The sequence below is a fragment of the Chiloscyllium plagiosum genome, chromosome 42 (assembly GCF_004010195.1).
Source record: "Chiloscyllium plagiosum isolate BGI_BamShark_2017 chromosome 42, ASM401019v2, whole genome shotgun sequence".
Lineage (NCBI taxonomy): Eukaryota > Metazoa > Chordata > Chondrichthyes > Orectolobiformes > Hemiscylliidae > Chiloscyllium > Chiloscyllium plagiosum.
In genome coordinates this window covers 11,497,808-11,520,816 of record NC_057751.1, presented here as the reverse complement: position 1 = coordinate 11,520,816, position 23,009 = coordinate 11,497,808, and the positions used below count along the sequence as shown (strand labels likewise).

General features: G+C 43.5%; 1 protein-coding gene across 5 annotated transcripts in view; it reads right to left on the bottom strand.

Annotated features, from left to right (window-relative positions):
• tacc1 (transforming, acidic coiled-coil containing protein 1) overlaps nt 1–23,009 on the bottom strand; it is a 173,176-nt gene that overhangs the window by 52,897 nt on the left and 97,270 nt on the right. For 3 of the 5 annotated variants that reach the window (XM_043681466.1, XM_043681465.1, XM_043681462.1), the window contains exons 3-4: nt 5,992–7,159; nt 571–606 (exon numbers count right to left, since the gene is read on the bottom strand). In XM_043681466.1, the coding sequence (XP_043537401.1) occupies nt 571–606; nt 5,992–6,821 (866 nt within the window). In that variant the 5' untranslated portion in view covers nt 6,822–7,159. The remainder of the gene's footprint in view (nt 1–570; nt 607–5,991; nt 7,160–23,009) is intronic. The other 2 variants (XM_043681463.1, XM_043681464.1) reach the window with 2 other exon arrangements.

Genomic DNA, 23,009 nt, shown 5'->3' with positions numbered 1-23,009 from the left:
TGGCATGGCTATCGGATTTGAAGTCCTGTCTGTGTCTTACTAGGAATTTGCAGATGGTCTGCAGATTGGAGCAACCAGGAAAGGACAAGGGGGCTGGACGAGGTTAGGAGTCCTTACAGTCTCATCCTGGCCAGACCCGTGTTTCCTATATTTGACTATCATTTGTTGAAGCTGATAGTTGAGATACAAAGTAAGGTCTCCTAACAGACTTAAGTCCCAGTGATTCCCTACAGTGGGATCTATTTGTTCACAGGGTTTCTTCAGCAAGAAGGCCAGCTACAAACTCCTCTCTTGAACCTGATCACAGACTCCCTTGATCATTCGTGCAAACACTAAAAAGCCAGACCTGGCTGAAATAGCAAAGCTGGAGGTGACAACTAACATGTTCCTGATGGTTTATTGAATCTTGGAAAGTGGAATCAAGTCATATCGTTTCGCATCATGGGGCATTGCAGCTTTCTGGTCATCGCTATTGAACAAATGGTAACCAAGGAACTGTACAATGCATACAATGAATTAGCACAGATAAGGAACAGACTCTGATCGTGCAAAACAGTTCCAAGTACTTACATCAGAAAACAGAGAAACTTCACTTGTTCAATAGTCCTGGTGGACAGGCAAACAGAGAACACAAGAGAGAGAAAGAGACAGGAGACACACATACAGATGGAGAATCAAAGGGTTCACAAAGACAAAGGGGGAAAATAAAGGTCACAGACAAAAAACTGGTAAGTGCAACACGGTTATTAGTCAAAGGAAGCCTCAGCAGTGCATTGTGATGATGAATTACTATCGCTTTGTTTGAGGAGAACAAAGATAGGAGTCATGGTTCAGCTTAATTTGACAGTAACCAGCTCCCTGATATTTCAACAGGTTTTCCCTTGCAGACTTTCAGAGTGAGTCAATAAACCCAAAATTTAAACTATGTTTCTGTGCATGATTTTGATTAAAAATAACCTTCAGTACCATTAACTTGCAAAATACAAGCAGCATTGATTTTCGATGGAGAACACTGGGATTTGGTACTTCAACAAGAATCTTTCTGAACTGCAACCGACTAGAATGGACAGTGGACATTCTGGAGAACACTCACGCTTACCTGAGTACGTGACGATTCTCCTGCATTACCTTATCCAGCTGCAAATTAGATACACACAGCTCAAAAAATAAGTGTCACAGGGAAAACACTGCTTTGTTCCAAGTCAATCATACTGGATACAGCTGACTTCTCCTGGCAGTCATCGAATACTCTCTCTTTACGGACCATTAATCCGTCACAGCCTTCATCTTGCCCTCCCTCCACCCTTTCCCCCGATACCAAAAAAAAAGCCAAAAATCTGTGGGTTTAAAGATTCAGCACAATTCTCTGTGCCAATTCCCACAGCAGTGAGAGGCAAAGTCCAAGAGTTGTTCTCTGGCTGTACACTTGACTTGGCTGCAGCAAAGGTTGTGTTTCTGAAGAATAGCAAAGGATCAGATCCCTGGCCTCAGCATCTTTTTTGCCTCCTTTCTCAAATGGTCATCCTCCCCCTTGATTATGGTCTTACTGGTGGTGCGATTTGTCTGGTATCTCATAGAAAGTGGCCTTTCCTGGGACAATCTGGGCATCCTGTGTTCATGGGCTACGCTGATCTCTAAAATCCACCAGCCTTGTGCTTCTGGTACTGGGAGAGACCTCCGTTGTGGCAAGTCATGAAAATGAATTAAATTAATCGGCTCATTTTAAAAAGAGTGGACCCCTGGAAGCAAATAGCTGTGATGAGTACACAATCACGAATCTGGTTAATGGAGAGACCTGCTGCATCTTACAAAGGTTAGTCTGTAGATAACATGAAACTCCACTATCATTCATTGTTAATGCCATCAAGGAAGCGACAGATGACCAATGGAGACTGCCCTGGCAGGGTTTCCCATAACCCAAACCAAAACTATTTGACATCCACATTCTCCAAACATGGTGGCTCCTCAGCTAACTTGGCATACATGGCAGCTTCCACTGTACGTGCCTGTCCCCCCGGTTTTCATACCCTAATGGAGTATTTTGATGAACAAGCTGAAAACATCATCCTCAGTTTCACAGTGCACCATGTTTTTGCAGCTCAGATTTTAATGAAACTTTCTTACTGACTGTCTCCTCCCCAAGGCTGTTCTACTCCAAATTCACTAACATCCCCATCTTAGCGTACAATTCTTTAAGAATTGTAACAGGTGCCCTGGTGAATAGGTTCTAGCGAAAACAGACTGACAAGAATTTGCTGGCAGACTACCTGTGAAGGGAATTTGCTTCTTTTAGGAAATAATGAATAGCTGTGTCCACCTGGTCAGTGCTGGTCCCTTCAAGGGTCAATCAGAACAACTCCAGAATTGATTAAGAACAGTTAATGCTCACTGGACTTGGTGTTCAAGAAATGAGTTCTCAGTTGGGCTCTTAATGGATCAATGTAGAGAAGCAACTGACCAATGGAGAAGAAATAAGATGAACATGTGATGGAATGGGTTCTTGTGGTACAGTGGTAGTGTCCTCTGAGCCAGGAAACCAAGGTTCAAGTTCCGCCCGCTCCACAGGTGTAATAACATCACTGAATGGGTCGATTAAAAACTCTACCAAGAGATGAGCCTTTGGAGACTCTTTCTGAATGTGTAAGGTGTCCGACTTGAATATAGTTTGTGATGTTATTAGATTTTATATGTCCTGCAAATGCTTTAGTTCTTACAGCACAGTGGTAGCTCACTACCTCTGAGCCAGGAGATCCAAGCTAAAAAATGTCACCTGCTCCAGACGCATGAAATTACATCACTGACTAGGGTTATTCAAGAATGTAAAAACAAAACAGAGATAAGTTCTTTGGGGTCCTGTGGTCTAATGCTAACATCCCAGCCTCTGGGATGGAAAGTTGGGTCCAAGTCTCACCTACCTTGGGGGCATCTCCAAGCAGGTTCATTATTAAAAAGAAGCAAATTGGTCCTCCCCCATTGGGAGAGTTGGTTTCTGGACAGGAAAAGGCTCTGGAGGGGGAAGGTGAAAAGTGAAGTTCCAAATGAAGGGATAAATTGATAAGAAACACTTATAAATCTCTGCAAGCATTTTGCTGCCTCATTCAACTTTTGTACAGCACCTCAGAATATAATCCAAGGCCAGACCATGTTAAATTGGTTGAGGTGAGGGCACACATGAGTCAACATCACAGAGAGCTGCCTGGAATCCCTCAGCATTAATCTATTTCCCTTTTACAGAAAGACCCAATTGGATCGAACAGTCATTTCAACATCACGCCATCACCGCGTGACTTACGTTGCGCATTTAGGTCCACATGCTTCATTCCACATACAAAAAAAATACCTGCTGAATTGCAAAGCAGTCCTGAACACAGGTCTTGTATTTAAGGCCCAACGATCAGGAATAGCATAACATAATTTGTATAGGTTAGTGGTCACGAATATTTTCTGGTGGTATTTATTGAAATGATCTGTCATTAAACAGTTCACAAAAGATTTCACTGTCAGAATACATTCCTTTCTACATTCTTAAGGTGTGACTGTGTTGGTGCTTCAAGGTTCATAGGTTTTCCCTTCCCCTAGTTTTCACTCAATGGGTATCAGAGAAATTGGCTGGTGAGCTTGGGTTTCCTAGTACAAGTCACAATGCACACAAAACTTAGCTTTGATGAGAGTATGAATAGGTGGAAGGCAGTTTCGTAGAGTTGATGAGCATGCCAAAGGACAATGGGCTAGGATAAGGATTATTTGGGAGTGAGTAAAAGGCAGATTGAATGATTACTCAGCATCTACTGCTCAATCTTTAATCATAAAAGCTGGTCACTAATCCCAGTGATATTCTTGTGACTGTGATGACAGTGTCTGACTTGCTCCCCAGTGTACTGAATAATGCAAGTTGGTTTCCCAGTCCTCTGCCTCAACAAAAAAGGGAATGTGCACAACTTGGTACAGGTCTCAACCCTGAAGGCTTCATGCTTGATCTTTCTATATGACTGCAATGTATCTATGTATCTGGATCACAACTGGGCTTGCCGGTAGTGCAGAATGTTGAGGGAGCAAGTTAATCCAAGACTGGCGTTCAAAACATTGATACCTGAGACTAGTGAACAGTTTTGGTTCTTGGCTTGCACCAGCTTGTGAAAAGACTTGAGAAAATGTTGTCACCTGACCCAGATAGAGGGAGCAAGAATATAAGAGACTGGTGAAGCATACATATGTCAGTAGCTCATATTAACACAATGACAGTGAAACAGAGATTGGTGTAAACGGAGGCCCTCTTGAAATTTGTGTTTTCTTAAATTCTACATTTAGTATTTCCTCTAGAGCATGACACCTCATTTAACTACATTTACAGTAGTAGCTAATCTTTAACAAGCATCAACAGAAGATTTGTCAAGTGCCACACAATTATATTCTGAACGCAGTGTTTTGGGAAAAAAAGAACCTTGTGTTCTTAGAATAAAAACTAACCTTCAAATGGAGGTGGGCAAGGGAACAACAGTCATTCAATCTCATGTGTAGCTACCTCCAGTCATTGGCCAAAAGGATTCAGACACAATGTGTGGCATTGGTCCCTACAAATAGGATACATTGGCAAGTGCTGAGGCAGAGGGCAGTCCTTGTGGAGAGCTGTTTTCTCCAGATTGGAGATGGATCAGATGGTAGAAAACCCAGGAAAGAGTTCCCTCACATCTTCGCTGAACAAGACTAACACATTTGTGCATCCAACAACTTGTCTGTCCTCTGCTGTCAGTGAACCAACCCCAGTTGTCATATTTGTCCACGTGACCTAATTGTAATGTTTCATATCTCAACTGTTGCTTCTTAACAAAGTCAAGAAACTCTGAAATTGCTTACAAATGGTCAATCACCTGTATTTCAGTAACTGTGTTCATGATTCCCCAAAATCAACTTGATGTCACTGGCCCAAAGTCTGCCTCTCCTCTGTCTTGTGGCAACTGGGCAAGACAGATGTAGAGAAATACTTTGAACATTTGATAAATTTAGAAAAACAAAACTTGGAATATAATTGGAAAGGTATCTGGAGAGTATTTCATGGTGACGTGAAAATCATAGGGCGTGAATCATCAGGCTGACTGCTGCACTTGGTCAATGTGCAAGTTATTTTAGGGAGTTGTACTTTTTCAGGATGGACAGCAGCCAAGGAGAGTGTAGAATGTCACAGTAAATTATGACAAAAGCTTCCAGTGAGAACTCTGAGCTTTCAACGGCACAATAGCCAGTTCACCCACTTTGTTCCCGATTGACTGAGGGATGGAGAAGTGAGTGCCGAATTCAGTAAGTAGTATCTGTTAATGTATGAAAAACAAAACCTGGGGTAGAAAATAAGTAGTCAGATTACTGCACGAAACACAATTGTGACTGTTCATTTTCCCAAAACTCTCATTGTTTGAAGCCACTTATCGCAATGCAATGTCCAGACAGATGATTAAATACTTAATGAAACTATAATTGTTTACTTCCCTCTCCCTCCCCTGACATGCATCAGGACTGGTTTTAGCATTTATGTTCAAAAGCAGGTGACATTTACATAATTGGAAATAAAACTCTGAAACTAAGCCCTGAGTAGTGATAGATTTCACATTAATGTTTGAGTCTATCACATGGGGGTAGAGTTTCTCTTGCAGGCACACACGCTGTGGATTTAATGGCCTCTCTGAGCTCCACAGTTCAAGCGTTTGAGGTGTCTGGCTCACAAATGCACAAAATGATTTGGAAGACCGAGGGTTGAGGCTGAAATTGTTTGATCTCTGTGATGTCAGCAAATAGTGTAAGGGAAGAGCAAAGCGTTACAAAGAAAAAAAAGTCTTCCACAGTAAATTGTTGACCTGACTGACTTCTGAACAAAATGGAGGGTTTGAATTTTAAAAAACCTCAAAGTTTATAAAAATGACTTCTCACTGTGTGCTGCAGCATTTCTACATGACAAAGAGACAGTTAGTGAGTTAAAGATATTAAATTAGCAAAACTCACGTTATCACTCGGGGCTTGTTCTTCTTGGGTGACTCTTGTGCCGCTTTCCCCACATCGGATGCTCCCTCCACAGTGGGCTGTTCAGTCCTGGCAGTCTCCGGCTCCAAGGGAGCAGGGGGCTCCAATGTGTTAGCTAACGTTTTGGTGGGCTTGAAAGGGTCAACTGAATCCAAGCAGTCAGGATCAAATGTATACGAGGCCTTCGGCTGCATGGGAGAGTTCTGTAGATGAGAGGAGCTGCCGAATGGGTTGAAATCGGGATCATCCCACTTGGTAGAATCCAAATTGTAGGACTTGTTTGGAATGGGAATGTCATCAAAGTTGGTGGTGGGAGTAATGTCTTTTTCTTCAGAAGCACTGGCCTTCAAGACTGCTGTTCTTTGTTTCTTCCCACTGGACTTGCTGCCAGGCTTTTTACCCACTTTCCTTGGCACTGGCACCCTCCCCTCTGCATTTTCCTTATCTTCCGAAAAGTCAAACTCCAGCTTAAGTGCCAAGTCTTTGTGTTCTGCTTGTGGTCCCGGCTCATCCACGTCTGCAGCATTCGCTGAGAGAGAGGGCTGTCCGTGAACCGGGGGCGATGGCTGAATCCCTGACATTTCCGTGTTAGAAAGGTTCTTAATCTCAGGAAAATCACTAGGGTCAGAATTACAGCCTGATGTCCTTTTCATTACGACATTATCTTTTACTGATGCCCCACCTTCCACAGTCTCAACTTCCAGGACAGGAGGTTTTGCCTTTTTTGACTCGGTGATACCAGGTAGAGTCTGTACATCCAAGGCCTCTGCCTTTTGGTCCATGGCTGGTACTTCTTCCTCAGACACAGTCATCTCTCTTCCTTGGACACTGGTCCCCAGGTTTTCTGATATGCTATCTGGCAGCAGCAAGGGACCGGTGAGGGAAATTGGTGGACAATCTCTGCCTGTTCTTACTTCATCTGCAATTTCCTTAACTTCCAGAGTGTTTTGTACCTCAGAGCACTGACTGGCACTGATGGTGTGGGCTGAAGCTGTACTGCCAGTGATACCAAGTCCTACTCGATCATGAGGCTTGAAGCTATGTGAAGCATCATACTGGGTTGACTCCAGCAATGAGTGACTCCCAGCCGGGCTCTTTAGAGGCAGTGGCGATTCTGTTAACAACTGCTCGTCTTCAGGGTGCAAGTCTACTGCAGGCAAAGGTCATGTGGTCAATGGAAAAGAGAACAAAAGTATCAATGACTGGGATACAGCAACTTAAATATCAGCACAAAGAGCTTGTCCAATTTGCCCAGGCTTTGCAGTTTCATCAAGCTGCCCAGCTAAATAACAGATTGAACAGATCAATCTTCAATGCACACTGATTTACCCAAACATTTCAGCCCAAGAATCAACTGGTCTCTGCTTAATGAAAAGAATCAGACACGTTATAAAATAAACAAAGGCAAAGATGCACTGTTTATAATCTCATTAAGACTGTATTTCAATCAGTTTCATGAGGCTTCAGGAGGCACTATGTGCAGCCAGTTGGTCAGCCATGTCCCTGGTGAGCCCAACTGACCTCATTCACCTCACTGAGGGATCTGCAAGGTGAGCCCAAGCACCTCCTTGCAGCAGGGGAAAAGCCTCAGGCACATAGCTCCCTCCATAGAAAGAGCCTCTGTTCCACAGCAGGTACATCGAAAGCCAAAGCAAAGCGTGTTACCATCACCTCTGTTTGGCCAGCAAACTTGGACACTTATACACCATGTGGAAAAAGAGTCAATACAGAGCAATGAAGAATCTTGCAGATCTGAGAGACACAAATAGTTGCAAGGAGCGTCTTTCACGGTAAATGAAGAGCGCACAGGAACATCAGGGCAGGAATGTGTTTGTACAGTTACTGGAAAAACAAGATGATGCACAGAAGTCATGACTTTCTCAAGTGAATGCTGTATGGATCCCCAGACTGAGACCTGAGCACCGTGGCCCAGCCCCCAACCCAAGTAAAATAGCACTCCTCCTCAAGCCCTAGGTAAGGTTTAACAGCCAGCAATTTGAAAATAAAGGGTTACTTCAAATCGAACTCCTACCATATCCTACCCAGAAGATGCTTCAATGGGATCCCATCAACAACACAGCTGACAACATATGCCACAACCAAAGCCAAACAAACCACTGTTCGCACAACGGCAAGTACAAGTTTACATTTCAAAGCTGATAGGAAGTTATAACCGTGGTCAAAACTACAACATAAGCAAGGGGTTCATCAATGTGCACAAAAGCGTGCTTTTAATGGTGCTGGTCACAGAATCCACCACACTGCCTCCAGATCAATAATTCAGTAACAGTGCATTTGTCACAGATGGTCATGGAAATCCTTTTACAGCTATTGGTGCAGAGTACTGCTGTGAAGAATCCTGGAAAACCAATCTGCCACTTCATTTTAATAGATGCAAGGCAGGTGCTGGATGAGGGTCTACTTGAAAATGTGGTTGGATAATTACACTGGACTCTTAAAAATTATTCAAGCTTTGACATTTATTAGTCAGGCAAGTTAGATAAAAATCGAATGACAGCTTGATTGTCATGTAAGGCATAATATTTCTTTAAAGGGAAAGTAAGCCCTGTCCGTTCCCCATGACTTCCAAGTTTGTTGTGCTCCTGGAACAGGGTTCCACAGCAAGTGAAAAAGCACCAAGTTAATGGGAGGAAAAGACTGTTTAAATCTCCTTGCATTCCTCAACTTTTGTATTTTTAATGTTGCTCATTATAATTTCAAGGCAACAAAATGAAAGCTCTTTCACTTGAGAGGCTGGTTTGAAACCACAAAAGATTTGTGCTTGATCAAGGACAAGCTTAAATGCCAATCATTACCAAAGGCCAAGGATAATCTGAACAGAATATTGATGTTCATGGGTCTGTATTTCAATATGTTAAATAGTAACGTATGAGTAGAAGTTGAATGTTTCTCCACACTCAACAATAATTGAGCGTAACGGTCTACTATCCCCACATTCTCAGCCTTTATGAAGCAAAACGTGAACACCAACAACAATGATCAAGACCATTCCACAGTCAGGTACAGAGCAATACAATGCAGGAACAGGAGGAAGCCGTTCACAGTATTGCCATTTATTGAGACCACAGCAGAACTGTGAATAAATTCCAAGTGTTCAATTTGCCCTATGTCCCTTCATAGCCTTGGAAAACAAAGCTCAAGTCAATCACAGCTTCAAAATGTACCATGTACTTGACATCAATTACCACATGCAGAAGAATTTCAAACTTGTGCCACTCTGTGCACGAACAGGTTTCTGAATCTCATTCCTGAAACATGGCTTTTATTTCTGTTCTCCTTAATATCCTGCAATTCTTTGTTCACCATCACTTAAACAGTCTAAATTTGACAAATACCACCCTATTTAGTTCAATGTCTTCAATTTTACCTGGAGGTCTTACAATTCTGGCAAATCCATGCCCCCCAGAGCTAAAATATCCTTTCTCAAGTGGTACCCAGAACTGCTCATGCCCGATTGATGCTTTTAGGTGCCATAACTGGCAAGAAAGCACTTAACGGTGGCTCAGTGGTTCGCACTGCTGCCCCACAGCATCAGGGACCTGGGTTCGATCCCACCCTCGGGTGACTGTGTGTGGAGGGTGCACATTCTCCCAGAGTCCATGCGGGTTTCCTCTGGGTGCTCTGGTTTCCTCCCACAGTCCAAAGGTGTGCAGGTTAGGTGAATTGGTCATGCTAAATTGCCCGTAGCGTTAGGTAAAGGGGTACATGTAGGGGTATGGGTGGGTTGCGCTTTGGCGGGGCGGTGTGGACTTGTTGGGCCGAAGGGCCTGTTTCCACACTGTAAGTAATCTAATCTAAAGTAATCTAATCTAATCTAATTTCAATTGCTAATCACCAGAATATTCTCACACAGTCAGCACCAAAACCTTGACATAACATGACATGGTCCTTTGAGTTCATCTGATTTTACCTATTCGTGGCTGGTCCCATGACTTTATCCCACGTTTCGGCTGCTCAGAGTTGAGCAGCCGATGATCCTAGTTTCTGTCCACCTTCTTGCCAGCATGTTCCTGACCTTGGCTTGGCTCTTGCATTGCATCGTGGATATTGGGAATTCACTTTGCATTGTATACCATGAATGAAGCTTCGCTGAAACATGAATTGCTCAGCTCTGATCCTGGAGTAAATCCACTCATCAGAGCTTGCCTTTTTTTAATCCTAACGCAGTTGCAAATATCAACCTCCATTTCATTCACTTTGATGTGCAGTGATTTACAGAGTGCAAGCTTTCAATTGCCTTTGTGGACCAAGTTTCAAAACGAGAGAGCTTAGATTCAGTTTACCTTCTGTTCCATAATATGCTAAACCATACAGACAGAGAGACAACTCTAAAGATAGCTGTTAATTTGTCAAGGGATTACACTGCACCTTTGTCACACTGTTTGAGAAAAATTGCTTTAGTAGCAGTGTTTTGTGATACTGTAAAGGGTAATCTTAATAATATTTGAAGCTAGAGTGGAACATTGAGCCCCTATAGCCTGCCCTGCCATTTCATAAGATAGCAGCTGATCGATCATAGCCTTAACTCCACATTTCCACCTCCTCACAGATATCCATGGAGCCTCCCAGGTCGTTAATAATCAACCCACTCGAGCATTAGAAATGTATTTCTCTGTCCCCACATCCACCAGTCTCAGACTAAGAGGGTTCTGAAAGTACAAGACCCTCTGCAAGCAAAAGATTCTTGTCTGCAAGTTAAACAGGAGACCTCAGTTTTTCAACTGGGACACTGCCTGGTGTGTCTTGTGAAACTGCAAACAGTGCTGCCAGAATTCCTTTGCTCTGATTTTGTGGATGAACTCTGTCTTCAAGGAGCTAAAAAGGAGTTTGACTCTTGAGATTTTTAATCAAGCCATTGTACGTTTAACCTTCATGTTGATGTGACACGTCACTGAGCTGGAAATCAGAGCAGTGCAGAATTCCAGGTAAATTCTGCCTCATACGTCTTACCCAGCAAATGCTGCACGTAATGAGCTCCCCACCTGTATGAAACAAGCACAGTGGGGGAGTTGCACACCATCCCAGGAATTCAAACCACCCCTTCCCTCTCTAAAACCCAATGGAACGCTGGCTAACGCAGCTAGTACAAGACAGACTAAAGCCCTGGTGGGATGAAATTCAGAGTCCGTGGTGTGAGAAAATCGTGCTGCAGAATTATGATTTGTCAGGAACTTAAAGCATTTATTTTTAATTCTGCATTTTAAGTATATTGCAGTACACAAAGGTTAAAAATGTGCCGAAAAGGCCAGGTCTGTCCACCCGATAGCACAGATGCAATTGAATTTTGGACTAAGCAGGCCAAAGGTTAACTCTCCACTTCAGATACTATGAGCAGTCAGAGTTTCTGTGCATCTCCTTCTGACAAACTGCTGTACAGAGCGCAAATAAGTTCACGTTCCAGGTGCAGATTCTTGCTCAAAAGCTGGAGAAAAGCCAGTTGAAGAATCTCAGTGCAATGGAACTGAACTCTCTGCCCGACCACACACAGCAGTGCCTGCTCCAGAGTAAATAGGTATATTGCTGGAAAAGCACAGCAGATCAGGCAGCATCTGAGGAGAAAATCAACATTTTGGGCAAACGCCCTTTGTTAGGAATGTGGAGGGTGACGGGGTCTGAGAGATAAAGCTAGGAAGGCAAATGCAAGTGGGGGTGATGGAAATTGGTCGGAGTGAAGGGTGGAGTGGATCGGTGGGAAGAAAGATGGACAGTTAGGACAGTTCAAGAGGGAGGTGCCATGTTGGAGGGTTGGATTTGGGTTAAGATGGGGGGAGGGCAGATGAGGAAACTGGAGAAGTCAATGTTGATCCCATTTGGGTCCCATGGTGGAAAATGAGGTGTTCTTCCTCCAGTAGTTGGGTGGCTAGGATCTAGTGGTGGAGGTGGCCCAGGACTTGCATGTCCTTGGCAGATTGGGAGGGAGAATTGAAGTGTTCGGCCACAGGGTAGTGGGGTTGTTTAGTGCATGTGTCCTAGAGATGTTCCCTGAAATGCTCTGCAAGCTGGCATCCTGTCTCCCCAATGTAGAGAAGACCACATTGATGTTTCACCAGTTTCCTCAGCTCCCCATCCCTTGTCCCAGATCCAACTCTCCAACTCGGCACAGCCCTCTTGAACTGTCCTACCTGTTCATCTTCCTTCACACCTAACCGATCCAACCTATCACCATCACCCACCACCTTCATCTATCTATCTATCTTCCTAGCTATCTTCCCTGCATGTCCCACCCCCTCCCATTTATCTCTCAGCCCCCTTGGACATCTCCCCCACCCCCAACATTCCTGATGAAGGGCTTGCGCCTGCAACGTCGACTCTCCTACTTCTCGGAAGCTGCCTGACCTTCTGCGCTTTTCCAGTGCCACACGTTCGGACTCTGATCTCCAGCATCTCAGTCCTCACTTTCTCCTAGTCAGTCAATCTCCACAGTAGACAGGCAGGAGGCTGGAAGAACACAGCAAGCATCAGCAAGTGGAGAAGTCAACGGTTTGGGTATAACCTTTCTTCAGGAATGGAGGTGGAGTTAGGGGGAGCTGCAGATAAAGTCTGGGAGGGAGGGAGGTTTGGTGGGGGGGGAAGGGGCAGAGTGGTGAAGTAGTGATAGGTGAACATAGGTAGTGGGTACGACCTGGCTGGTCGATGGGAGGAATGAATCCAGAGGCGAAATCCTCTTGCCATTGTGTAACCAAAATCCTCACAATCAGCCATACAAATCTTGTAGAAGTAGCAAATTGCATTTAAACAAATCAACTAACTTCCTTTTGACTTGCTTTCAAGTGAGGTTCCAAGCTCTGGGAAACTTGTATTTAGTCCAAACAGACTTCTGAAATTAAGTTCCCACCAAGAACTCCACTTTATATCATTTTGCAGTCTCTCAGTCAATGTCTTTCACCATTCCAGAATAACTGTCACCGAAAAGAAAGAAATCATTTCTCCTGGACAGTCAAATCCACAAATTACCAATTACACAGACAGTGGTCTGAAGTGAGTGTATTTCATATCTGATTCTGGAATAAAGAATACATTAGGAGAGGGTGGTGGGATGTGGGGGTGAGCTCGGAGAAAGGGAGAGGAATAGTAGCAATCACTGAGCATTTACTCTTGGTGAGTGATGAGGAAACTTGGAGCAACTTCAATGCTCAGAGGCAGACCAATATTTAAATGAATCAAGTCCTGGAGATTAACTCCTACACACACACTTGAATTGAGGGCTGTAAGGGCTACTGGAAATGTGAGTCATCTTTTTCAGTTCAAGTTGTGACCAGTTGTTTGGCAGGGTTAAGGGCTAAAAGCTAACTGGAAAAGGGTGAGATTAGGTCCCAAGATGTTGAGACAGCTGTCAGGATGTGCCACAGGCGCTGATGTGAGAGAGGAGAAATGAGTCGCAGGAACCAAGTTTATCAGAACATCTGTGCTTTTGGTTTTCAATTTGTAAATTCTTCCAAATGCTTTGCAACCAATTTTATTTGAATGAGATGACTGAGTAGATTTAGTGGAGGGCTGTTGCTGATGCATTTCAAGGAAGGATCCTGGAGAGGCAAATGTTGATGTGACACGTCACTGAGCTGGAAATCAGGGCAGTGCAGAATTCCATGTAAATTCTGCCTCATGTGTCTTACCCAGCAAATATTGTGTGTAATGAGCTCCCCATCTGTTAGAAACAGACACAGTGGGGAAGTTGCACACCATCCCAGGAATTCAATCCACCTCTTCCCTCTCTGAAGCCCAATGGAACGCTGGCTAATGCAACTAGTACAAGACAGACTAAAGCCCTGTTGAGATGAAGCTCAGGGTTAGTAGTGTGAGAAAATCATGCTGCAGAATTACAATTTGTCAGGAAGTTAAAACACATTTTTAATTCTGCACTTTAATATCGGGCTGTGCTCATGTAATACTGATGTTCTTGTCATAGTGCAGAAGCAATGAAAAAATTAGCTCCATTTAAAAAACATCTTACTGTGGCTTCATCTTATCACAAGGTTGCGAGGGAGTGTAAGATCATGTTCAGTCACACCACTAGCTGTGGTAATGATTCCTACATGTTATGACAGTCAGACGAGAACCACCCCCCCCATACAAACAGAATAAAAGCAAAGTATATGTACATAGTGAAGATCTGAAACAAAAAAAGGCAGTCTGAGAGAAACTCAGCAGATCTGGCAGCACCTGTACAGAGAGAGATGGAGCTCATGTTTCAAGCCCAATATGACTCTTATTCAGAACTGAAGACGACAAGGACATGTGCTGGGATTTACATAGCAGAAAAAAGATTCAAGTCCTACCTGCTCCAGAGGTGGGTCATAATGTGTCTGAACAATTTAATGAAAACTCTCTCAAAAAGGGCAGTGGGAGGACCAAGTGAAACAGATGATCAAGACACCTTCTTTGAGAAGGAAAGACTCCTCTGCCCATCGAGGGAACAACCCAAGCCCCAAATCCCCCCACAACACCTCTAAACCCTGGTCTGCATCAACCCCCTACCCCAGTGGTCCATCAAAAGGACTGGCCCAAAATCCCTGGGTTTACATCAACTTCAGCATCCACAACTCTTGGGACTGACCACAGTCCCAGAAGTGACTACAACTGAAGACAGACTGACCCATCAGACTGGACTCAGCTGGGACTTGCTGCTGGTTGGGCGGGGGGGGGTGCTGGGGAGGAGGATTTCAGTCAGCGTGGTCAAAGAGCAGGTGAACTATCTCTCCCCAGCATCCACTCCAAGAACCTCTGGCTGTGTGAGAGCCATGTTAACTAGCTACATTATATCTTAGTTGGCAATACCAGATGGGAGGAACCAATTCAAGATCCAATGGCTTGCCCTCAAAACTGCAGAATGGACTCCAAAAGATTTGTGAACTGAGAGGGTTAATTATTTGTGGATAGAAGAAAGGAGTAAAATCCATGAGACTTGTAGTGAAGAAAAGAATGATCCAAATGGAAGGGGTTGTCCTCAGCTGTGGTCAGGTGGAAGTGGGCACTGCAGATGCTGGAGGTTAGAGTAGCGCTGAAAAAGCACAGCAGGTCAGGCAGCATCCGAGGAGCAGGAAAATCGATACTTCGGGCAAAAGCCCTTCATCAGCAATGTCCTGTGCTCATCTTGATTCAGCTGGGATTAGCCAAGTCCAAAAGGTCTGAGCAGGTTACAGAATGCTGAAAAAAAACCACACAAGGTTGAGAAGCCTACAAGGAGATTTTTTTAAAAAATCATTGATGGGCTGACGGAAAGAGGGCAGTTGAGAGTCAATCAAATGGCTGTGGATCTAGGCCAGACCAGGTAAGCATGGCTGATTTCCTTTCCTGAAGGACATTAATGAACCAGACAGGTTTTTCTTGACAGTTGACAATGGGTTGATGGTCATCAGTAGACTCTTAATTTTGGATTTTAATCAAATGCAAATTCTACCATCTGCCGCAGTGGGATTGAAAACTATGCACCTGGAACATTGTCAGGATCTCTGGATTAATAGTCTTGTAATATTACCACAAGGCTATTGCCTCCCCTAATCAAGTCCAGGAATTTGCGCACTGGCCTGTCCAGAAACAACACCTGAAGAAGAACCTGTACAGCAATGTGAATTGCTTGTCATGTCACACTTGATGCTCAATAAATCTTCCTATTTAGCTATAATTTGACCAATCATCAGACCCAAATCCCTGATAAGTGACCCAATGCCCTTCATGCAATGAGTGACCCCACGTGACAGTCAGATTATTGGAAGTTTACAACCTTCAGTTTAAGCAGTGAACCAACAAGGTAAACAAATCAAAGGACTCAGTGGGAATTATGGTTGTGCAGTACTTAGGAATGACACAAAAATGGTGATTGTAAAGACTTAAAAATCGGACTCAGAAATCATGAGTTATCGTTTGTATCAGCACCTGCAATACACCTAATTCTGCAATGTCACTTCTTCATATTTTAAAATCTAACCTTTTCTGCTGTATGCATGACTTGGAGAAAGCAAACCTCCACTTATTTTGTAGCTGTCTCTCCATACTTTGATATTGTCTTATCATTCTGCTGAAGGATGCTATGACACACCTCTGGAAGAGTGGGAAGTAATCCCAGACCTCCTAGTCCAGCAGTAAGAACACTGCCACTGCACTACAGAAACATGACCCCATTATTTGCATCACTCAAACTTTCACTTGGCTTGTATGACTTAGTCTTACTTATGAGCACGAATATCGCACCGAAAATTAATTTTCTGACTGTCGAGAGGCCAGAGAAACCCCTTTAGGATCTGTCGCAATGAGACGGCAATCAGCAAACATTCACAGAAAAGTAAAAATGATCTTGTGTTGAGAATAATGAATCAAACAGCTTATATGCATCCACTATAAGATAAGCAAGTTTGAACATACAACATAGCAGAAGTCTCAAAGACATTTCATAAACAGCATGAAACCAGGCCAGGTTTTGAATGCGGTGCAAACGGATGAACAAATCAAACTCAGAATCTAATCTTCCACTACATTTAAACACTAAGGGGGTGGAAGAGAAGTGTTGCAGAATAACACTTTAATGGACCTGGGATGTCTCCACACAAAATACCCCTAAGTCAGGCACCAAGTTCCCGTAACCTATCCACCTCTATGAAGAACAGTTGCAAAATCCCAACATCTCTCACACACAAGCAAGAAGTGTCAGCCATGGTTCAGTTGGTAACACCTTGACCTCTGATTGAAAAGACAAACGTGAACTTCACTCCAAAAAACAAGAGTACAGGAATCTCGGCTTCCTCCAGTTTAGTCCCAACTGCTGGTGGTGCTGAGTTTTGAGTGGGACCTTAAACTGAGGCCACATCTGCCCTCTCAGGAGATCCAATGACATTATTTCAAACAAGAACAACAGGGATCACCCCAGTGAAGTGGCCAATCAATCAAGACAACTGAAACAGATCATCAATGCAATAGCATTGGTAGGAGCTGGTTATCTACAAACTGACTGCTGCATTCCCTACAATACAACATGGACTGTATTTTCAAAGCACTTCCATTGGCTGAGACACTTAGCAATCTCCAGATGTTGTGATGCATGTAATATATTTAAAAGTCTTTTTCACCTTCTTGACATCACTCATTTTATTTCATAGCACCTTTCACAAGAATAACCCTTACCAAGGCAACTTGGGAAAAGATGTACTTTCCCTCAAACTCTAATCTGCTGTCCCTGAATTTTAAGTGTACAGTTTTTGATAATCTGCTTCCCGACAGCCAGCTTACAGGGGCACGAGTGCAGGAGTATGGGTTTAGTATGAACCAGATTGTATTGGCTGAGCCTCAAACATGTTCTGAATCCAAAAGCTATAAATAGTGCAGAGGATTGCACGGATGATTGCAGAACTGGATCAGTGCATCACTTGTGAAAGGAAGAATAATGACAATTGGAAAATTACACTGGAAGAATCACATCAAATGGAACACGAAGAGGTTAGAGTTTAGTGACTGGGCCTCGCTTCTTTGGAATCTGCCCTTCGGTCTGAAAGCTCAGAGATGGTCAGTTCATCTCCTGCCAAGAGTGGGTATTCCAGACAAAACTGTTTAGGGAGACAAAACTAGCAACATGATACAACTCAGTGCATCAGTCATCAGTTCAGAGGGACTGCTTTATCAGAACATCCAGCCAGTGAGCCTGCTTGGCTGAACAAGGGTCAACAAATAGTACCCACTCTGACTGCAGGAAAAAGACACTTCCATTACTCATGCTCACTCACATATAGACACAAGTGTAAAAGTGGTTCCCTTCTTGTCTGGCACCTTACTCTGTTGTTCTGGGATGGCAATGTGTTACTGATAATCTTGCAGTGAAAACCAGACAAATATCTAAAACCAGAAATAGACAAGTTCTTTCTTTAATTCAGGAACCAATTTGAAATGTATCGTTGCAAAAGCCCCACTAACCTCTCCTTGCCAAGAAAGTAATGCAGAATGATGGAAGGGCCCATGTATCCATCACTGCAGAAATGCAGCAAATTCAGTGGTGCTCTCCCAAAACACACACACAGTCTTCCTAACTACTTGTACATGACCAATGACAAGACTTCATTGATAAGCCTCAGGGAGCAGGTGGTCTGCTAGCCCTTGTCCTCTCAAGTCTACTCTACATTACAGGAAAACATAGCAGAGGAGAGGAAACTGGAGCCAGTAAGACAGCTCAAAGCCATCTAACATTGCAGAGACACAAGCACCATTTGTTTTCTGCTCATTTTCTTCTGAACTGAGCCATAATCATAGTAATGCAATGTCGAAGGCATGACAACTTAATGCCAGCAAGACTGAATTCTCAGACAGTGTGAACTTGGATTTTTGACAAATCATGGATCATTACTCACAGCCAGCACATTTGCAGAAAATTACAAATTAGACCTGGGCGGGTGAGATGCACTTTAAGTTCTGATTGCCTGAGGAAAAACATTGATTGGATAAGTTTTGGGGCTCTTGTGGTGTAATGGTAGTTAGTGCCCTGCCACTGGATTAATAGTCCTGAGTTCAAGACCCACCCGTTCCAGAGGTGTGCAATAATGACCTTGAACAGGTTGGTTCAAAAATATCCAGATTGAACATCTTGGAAAGTGAATCCTATCAACAAACCTTTGAGATTAGATTAGATTACCTACAGTATGGAAACAGGCCCTTCGGCCCAACCAGTCTACTCCAACCCTCCGAAGAGTAGCCCACCCAGACCCATTTCCCTCTAACTAATGCGCCTATCACTATGAGTAATTTAGCATGGCCAATTCATCTGACCTGCACATCTTTGGATTGTGGGAGGAAACCGGAGCACCCAGAGGAAACCCACACAGACACAGGGAGAATGTGCAAACTCCACACAGACAGTTTGCTGGAATTGAACCTGGGTCCCTGGTGCTGTGAGGCAACGGTGCTAACCACTGAACCACCGTGCCACACATCTGTGTCATTGATTTTATTTCATGTCACAGATAAGGGAATGTTAATGCTGGTGAAAACCCCTGCTCAACAAAAGGTCAGAATGTCATGTTGTCAAGTTCGGGTCAGCTGCTTTCTTCTCGGTTCCAGTTCGGCCTTTGCATTTCTTCCAGAACACCACCTCCTGGGGTTCTTGGCATTTGCAATGTTCTGTTGGCAGGTTGTGATTTCAAGACCCATTTCCCCCATGTGGTGCAGCGATGGTGTCCCTACCCCTGTGACAGAGGCTCACTTGATGACTATGGAAGGAGTGTTATGATACGGCCAAACACTCCTCTATTATCACAGAGTCAAATTTCTGAAATTTGCCTCCTAACAGCACTGTGGATATCTGTATACCCCCAAGGACTGCTATAGTTCAAGTGAAAGCTCCCCAAGGCCACCTCAAGGGCAATCGACTATTACACGGTTCTGGCTGACAGGAAACTTTTGCAATTTTGCCATCTGCCGTAAAGCATCAGAACAATTCAGATTGATAATCAATCTCTCCCTTTTCTTTCACACTCAGCTAGTTTCTGGGATAAGACAGAGAACCTGCTGAATTTTATTTTATTTGTTCATGGAACGTGGACACTGATGGCTAAGCCTGCACTTACTGCCCGTCTGTAATTAAATAGATGAGGAAAAATGAATAATTTCTAACACCTTTCTGAATGAATGAAACATTCAGTGTGATCATTGCTATCTTAACATCCAGGCAACCAGCCCAGAATCATAGAGTATCTACGATGTGGAAGCAGGCCATTCAGCCCATTGAGTCCACACTGATGCGCCAATGAGCATCCCACCCAGACCCATCTCCTTACCCTATCCCTGTAACTCCACATTCCCCATGGCTAATCCTCTAAGCTGCATATTTCTGGACACTACATGGCAATTTGGCACAATGAATCCACCTGACCTGCACATCTTTTGCCAATGGGATGAAACCACAGCACCTGGAGAAACCAACCCTGCCACGTGGAGAATGTCTATGTTCTTTTCAGCGAGATTGTGACAACTTGGTCATGGTTGATGACAGCCGAAAAGTACATAAGCAACATGATATTTCAAAAGGTCAACCTACCTGTTGACCAGTCATGGTGTTTGAAAAAATAAGCAATTTCTAACTTTATTCATCAGACTCCTCCATTATACATATACAAAGGGGCTTTCATGGGTGTACTTTTTCTCTCTTCTCTCACTGTAGAGGTCAACAAATGCCAGCTTGGGCAGTATACAATCAACCTGCTCATGAGGACACACCAAGTTCTGAAGCAGGGTGCTCATTCTGCTGCATGCACACTATCTTGTCTTCGACGTTATGCTTTCAATCCTTCACAGGAGTGCATCAAGGGACTGATTGTCCATGTGAAATCCCTGAAATGACTCTGGGAACTCAGTTGTTGGAATCACAGCAGCAATGGTGTTGGAATGCACACTCTTTTGACTGTGTGTGAGAGACCTTATTAATCTCCCAGAGCAGCATGCTGTTTGCATCCATATCACCAATGATCTAGCACTGAGTTAATAACCTGGCTTCATTCTACAGAGTGACTGCCACAGTTCCGGAGGTTAGTTCTGAAAAGCTGTGCTTATTGGACTCCTTGATCTCTGCATCCAACATCTGAAATATCGTATGTACCAGGAGATTTCAGTGAAGCTCAGCTGTCCCTCTTGCAGTTGGATCTGACAGCATGAGGTAGACAAAGGAAAAGGCAACACCTTTCAATCAATAACCCGACCACTTACATTCTGAAGAAGTAATTTGCCTCACAAAAAGACTGACACTCTTCACTATGTCAAATTCACATCACTTTCAGAAACAGGCTGGGTAGCATGCCCCTCCCAACATGTACACACAACACACACACACACACACAAGCTACGTGGGAATTAAGTCTTCAGCATAATGACAGGCAGTCACAATATTGTAAACTTTTGGAAAATTTTCCTGAAAAGCATTTCTTAATTCCTGGTCTGAGAGTTTAAAGACTGTTTTCAAAGTGGACACCTAACCTTCTTGCAGATTCAGGCCCCACCGGTTTTACAAAGAATGTTAAACGGGCACAGAATATTGCTCAATTTATGAGGAATTGGACTTGACTGTTTGTCCAGATCATTTCTATCCATCAGGATCCAACCAACCAAGAAAACACATTTTTTTCCATACAATTTAAAATATTGTTTTCCTTTCACACTGCTAATGCTTGCAGGTCCTGATGAACACAGGATAAAAACGTTCAACAAAATGTATTGTTTGTCAACAAAACTCAAATACGATAATTGGAATTCTCACAAATTGAATTCCAACAGCCTATTCCCATCCTTACCCACATCTCGACACAACCAGAACCTCCCTGCTCTCTCCAACCCCACCCTCCCAAGACAAACGTGAAAAATTCAGATCCTTGTCTGTATAAGTGATAGTGATTGATCCACTCTCAACTGAACTACTAAGGAAGCAACAGTGCCATGTGAAGCGGGTTTGGTCAGTAGTTGAAAGTCTGGTGAAATGTATCCCTATTAATTCAATTGAAATGTCAATTATTCAGCATAACTAATGCACTGGCTTCATTATACGTGCTAATATATGTACTGTGCAGTGGGTAGGTAACAGGCTGAAAGCTATTTTGCAGACTTGGGAATAGGCATTCCAAGTGCTGGTATGGGATGCTGCATAGATTATTCATTCAGCTGATACTTTGGTGAGGTTCTCAGCTCTTCTCAGCCTGCATGTTACAATAGTGTATAGGATGCAGCTTGAAGGAAATTTTGATTCATCCCTTAAGATAACCCAGATGAAAATTTTCAACGCTGCTTGAAAACTTCCTCTCCATTCACTTTACTCAATGCCCACTGTTGACTCTTGAAGCTTGAAAGTGGGAAAGGTAAGTTTGTGTGCCTGGGTGCAAGTGCCAGGACACTGTTACCATACCTCGGTCAACTGAAAGTAGTAACATTCATTTCCAACCCCGAGACAACAGTGTGCAACATAAATCGCAGCCAGTTTGGATTCTCCGCCTGCAAGGTTTGGCAGATTTAAGCATTTTCTTTCCAACACAACATCACTTAAACTATCAAACAAACAAGCTGGTGAACTGAGCAGGAATCAGACAGCGACACAGTCAGTTTCCTCTTTCCTTCCTCCCAACATGTGACATTTCTTAGCGTATGAACCATGAAGAGGACATCCTGCAAGGTGGAATCATGGGTCTCAAATGGATTGAAGCCATGACCAACCTTTCATTCCACACAGAACGATGAGCTGGTGTACATACTTTGAAAAGGGAGGGAAGTGACCAAGTAAGTAGAGAGATCAGTTGACATGACAACACACACCAGTTGCTTATCTTGGGAAGCCCACTAACAAGACAGCTACAAAGAACATAAGAACTAGGAACCTCAACCTCAGCTACACATTCTCAAACTACCCCAATCATGGAAAAATGTTCTTCAGTATGCTTAATGACTCAAAATACACAACCCTTTGACTGAAGAACTGAGCCTGGTCAAGTCCTCTTCTTTCTTGGTTTTGTTCCCAGTTACAGCACACTGTGGCAAGCACCCTCACCTTTGAGCGAGATGATTGTGGACTTAAGTCCAATCCAAAGACTTGAGCACCAAGTCTCAGCTGACACTTCTGTGCAATACCGAAGGAGTGCTGCATGGTCAAAGATGCCACCTTTTGGCTACAATATGGACCCAAGTTCCCATCGGCCCTCTCAGGTCAGTGTAAATTGTCTGACAGCACTCATGCTTCCCCAGCATCCTCACCAACACCTACCCTTCCCTGAAAACACATGATCCGGTTTATCTGATTGCTGTATATGGGAAGTATCTGTGTGTCAAATGGCTGCCCCAAACATACTGACAAAAATCAGAAATGCTTGCTCGATAGTGAATTGCTTTGGGACATCCTATACTCACAAAAAGGTGTAAATATAAAGGCAACCTTGCTCTCAATTTAATGGAACAGGAAGCTTTCTGATAATTACACCGACTGAGTATCCTTATGTCTCAACTTCATTTCTTTGTCTTGTATATCGTAAGGA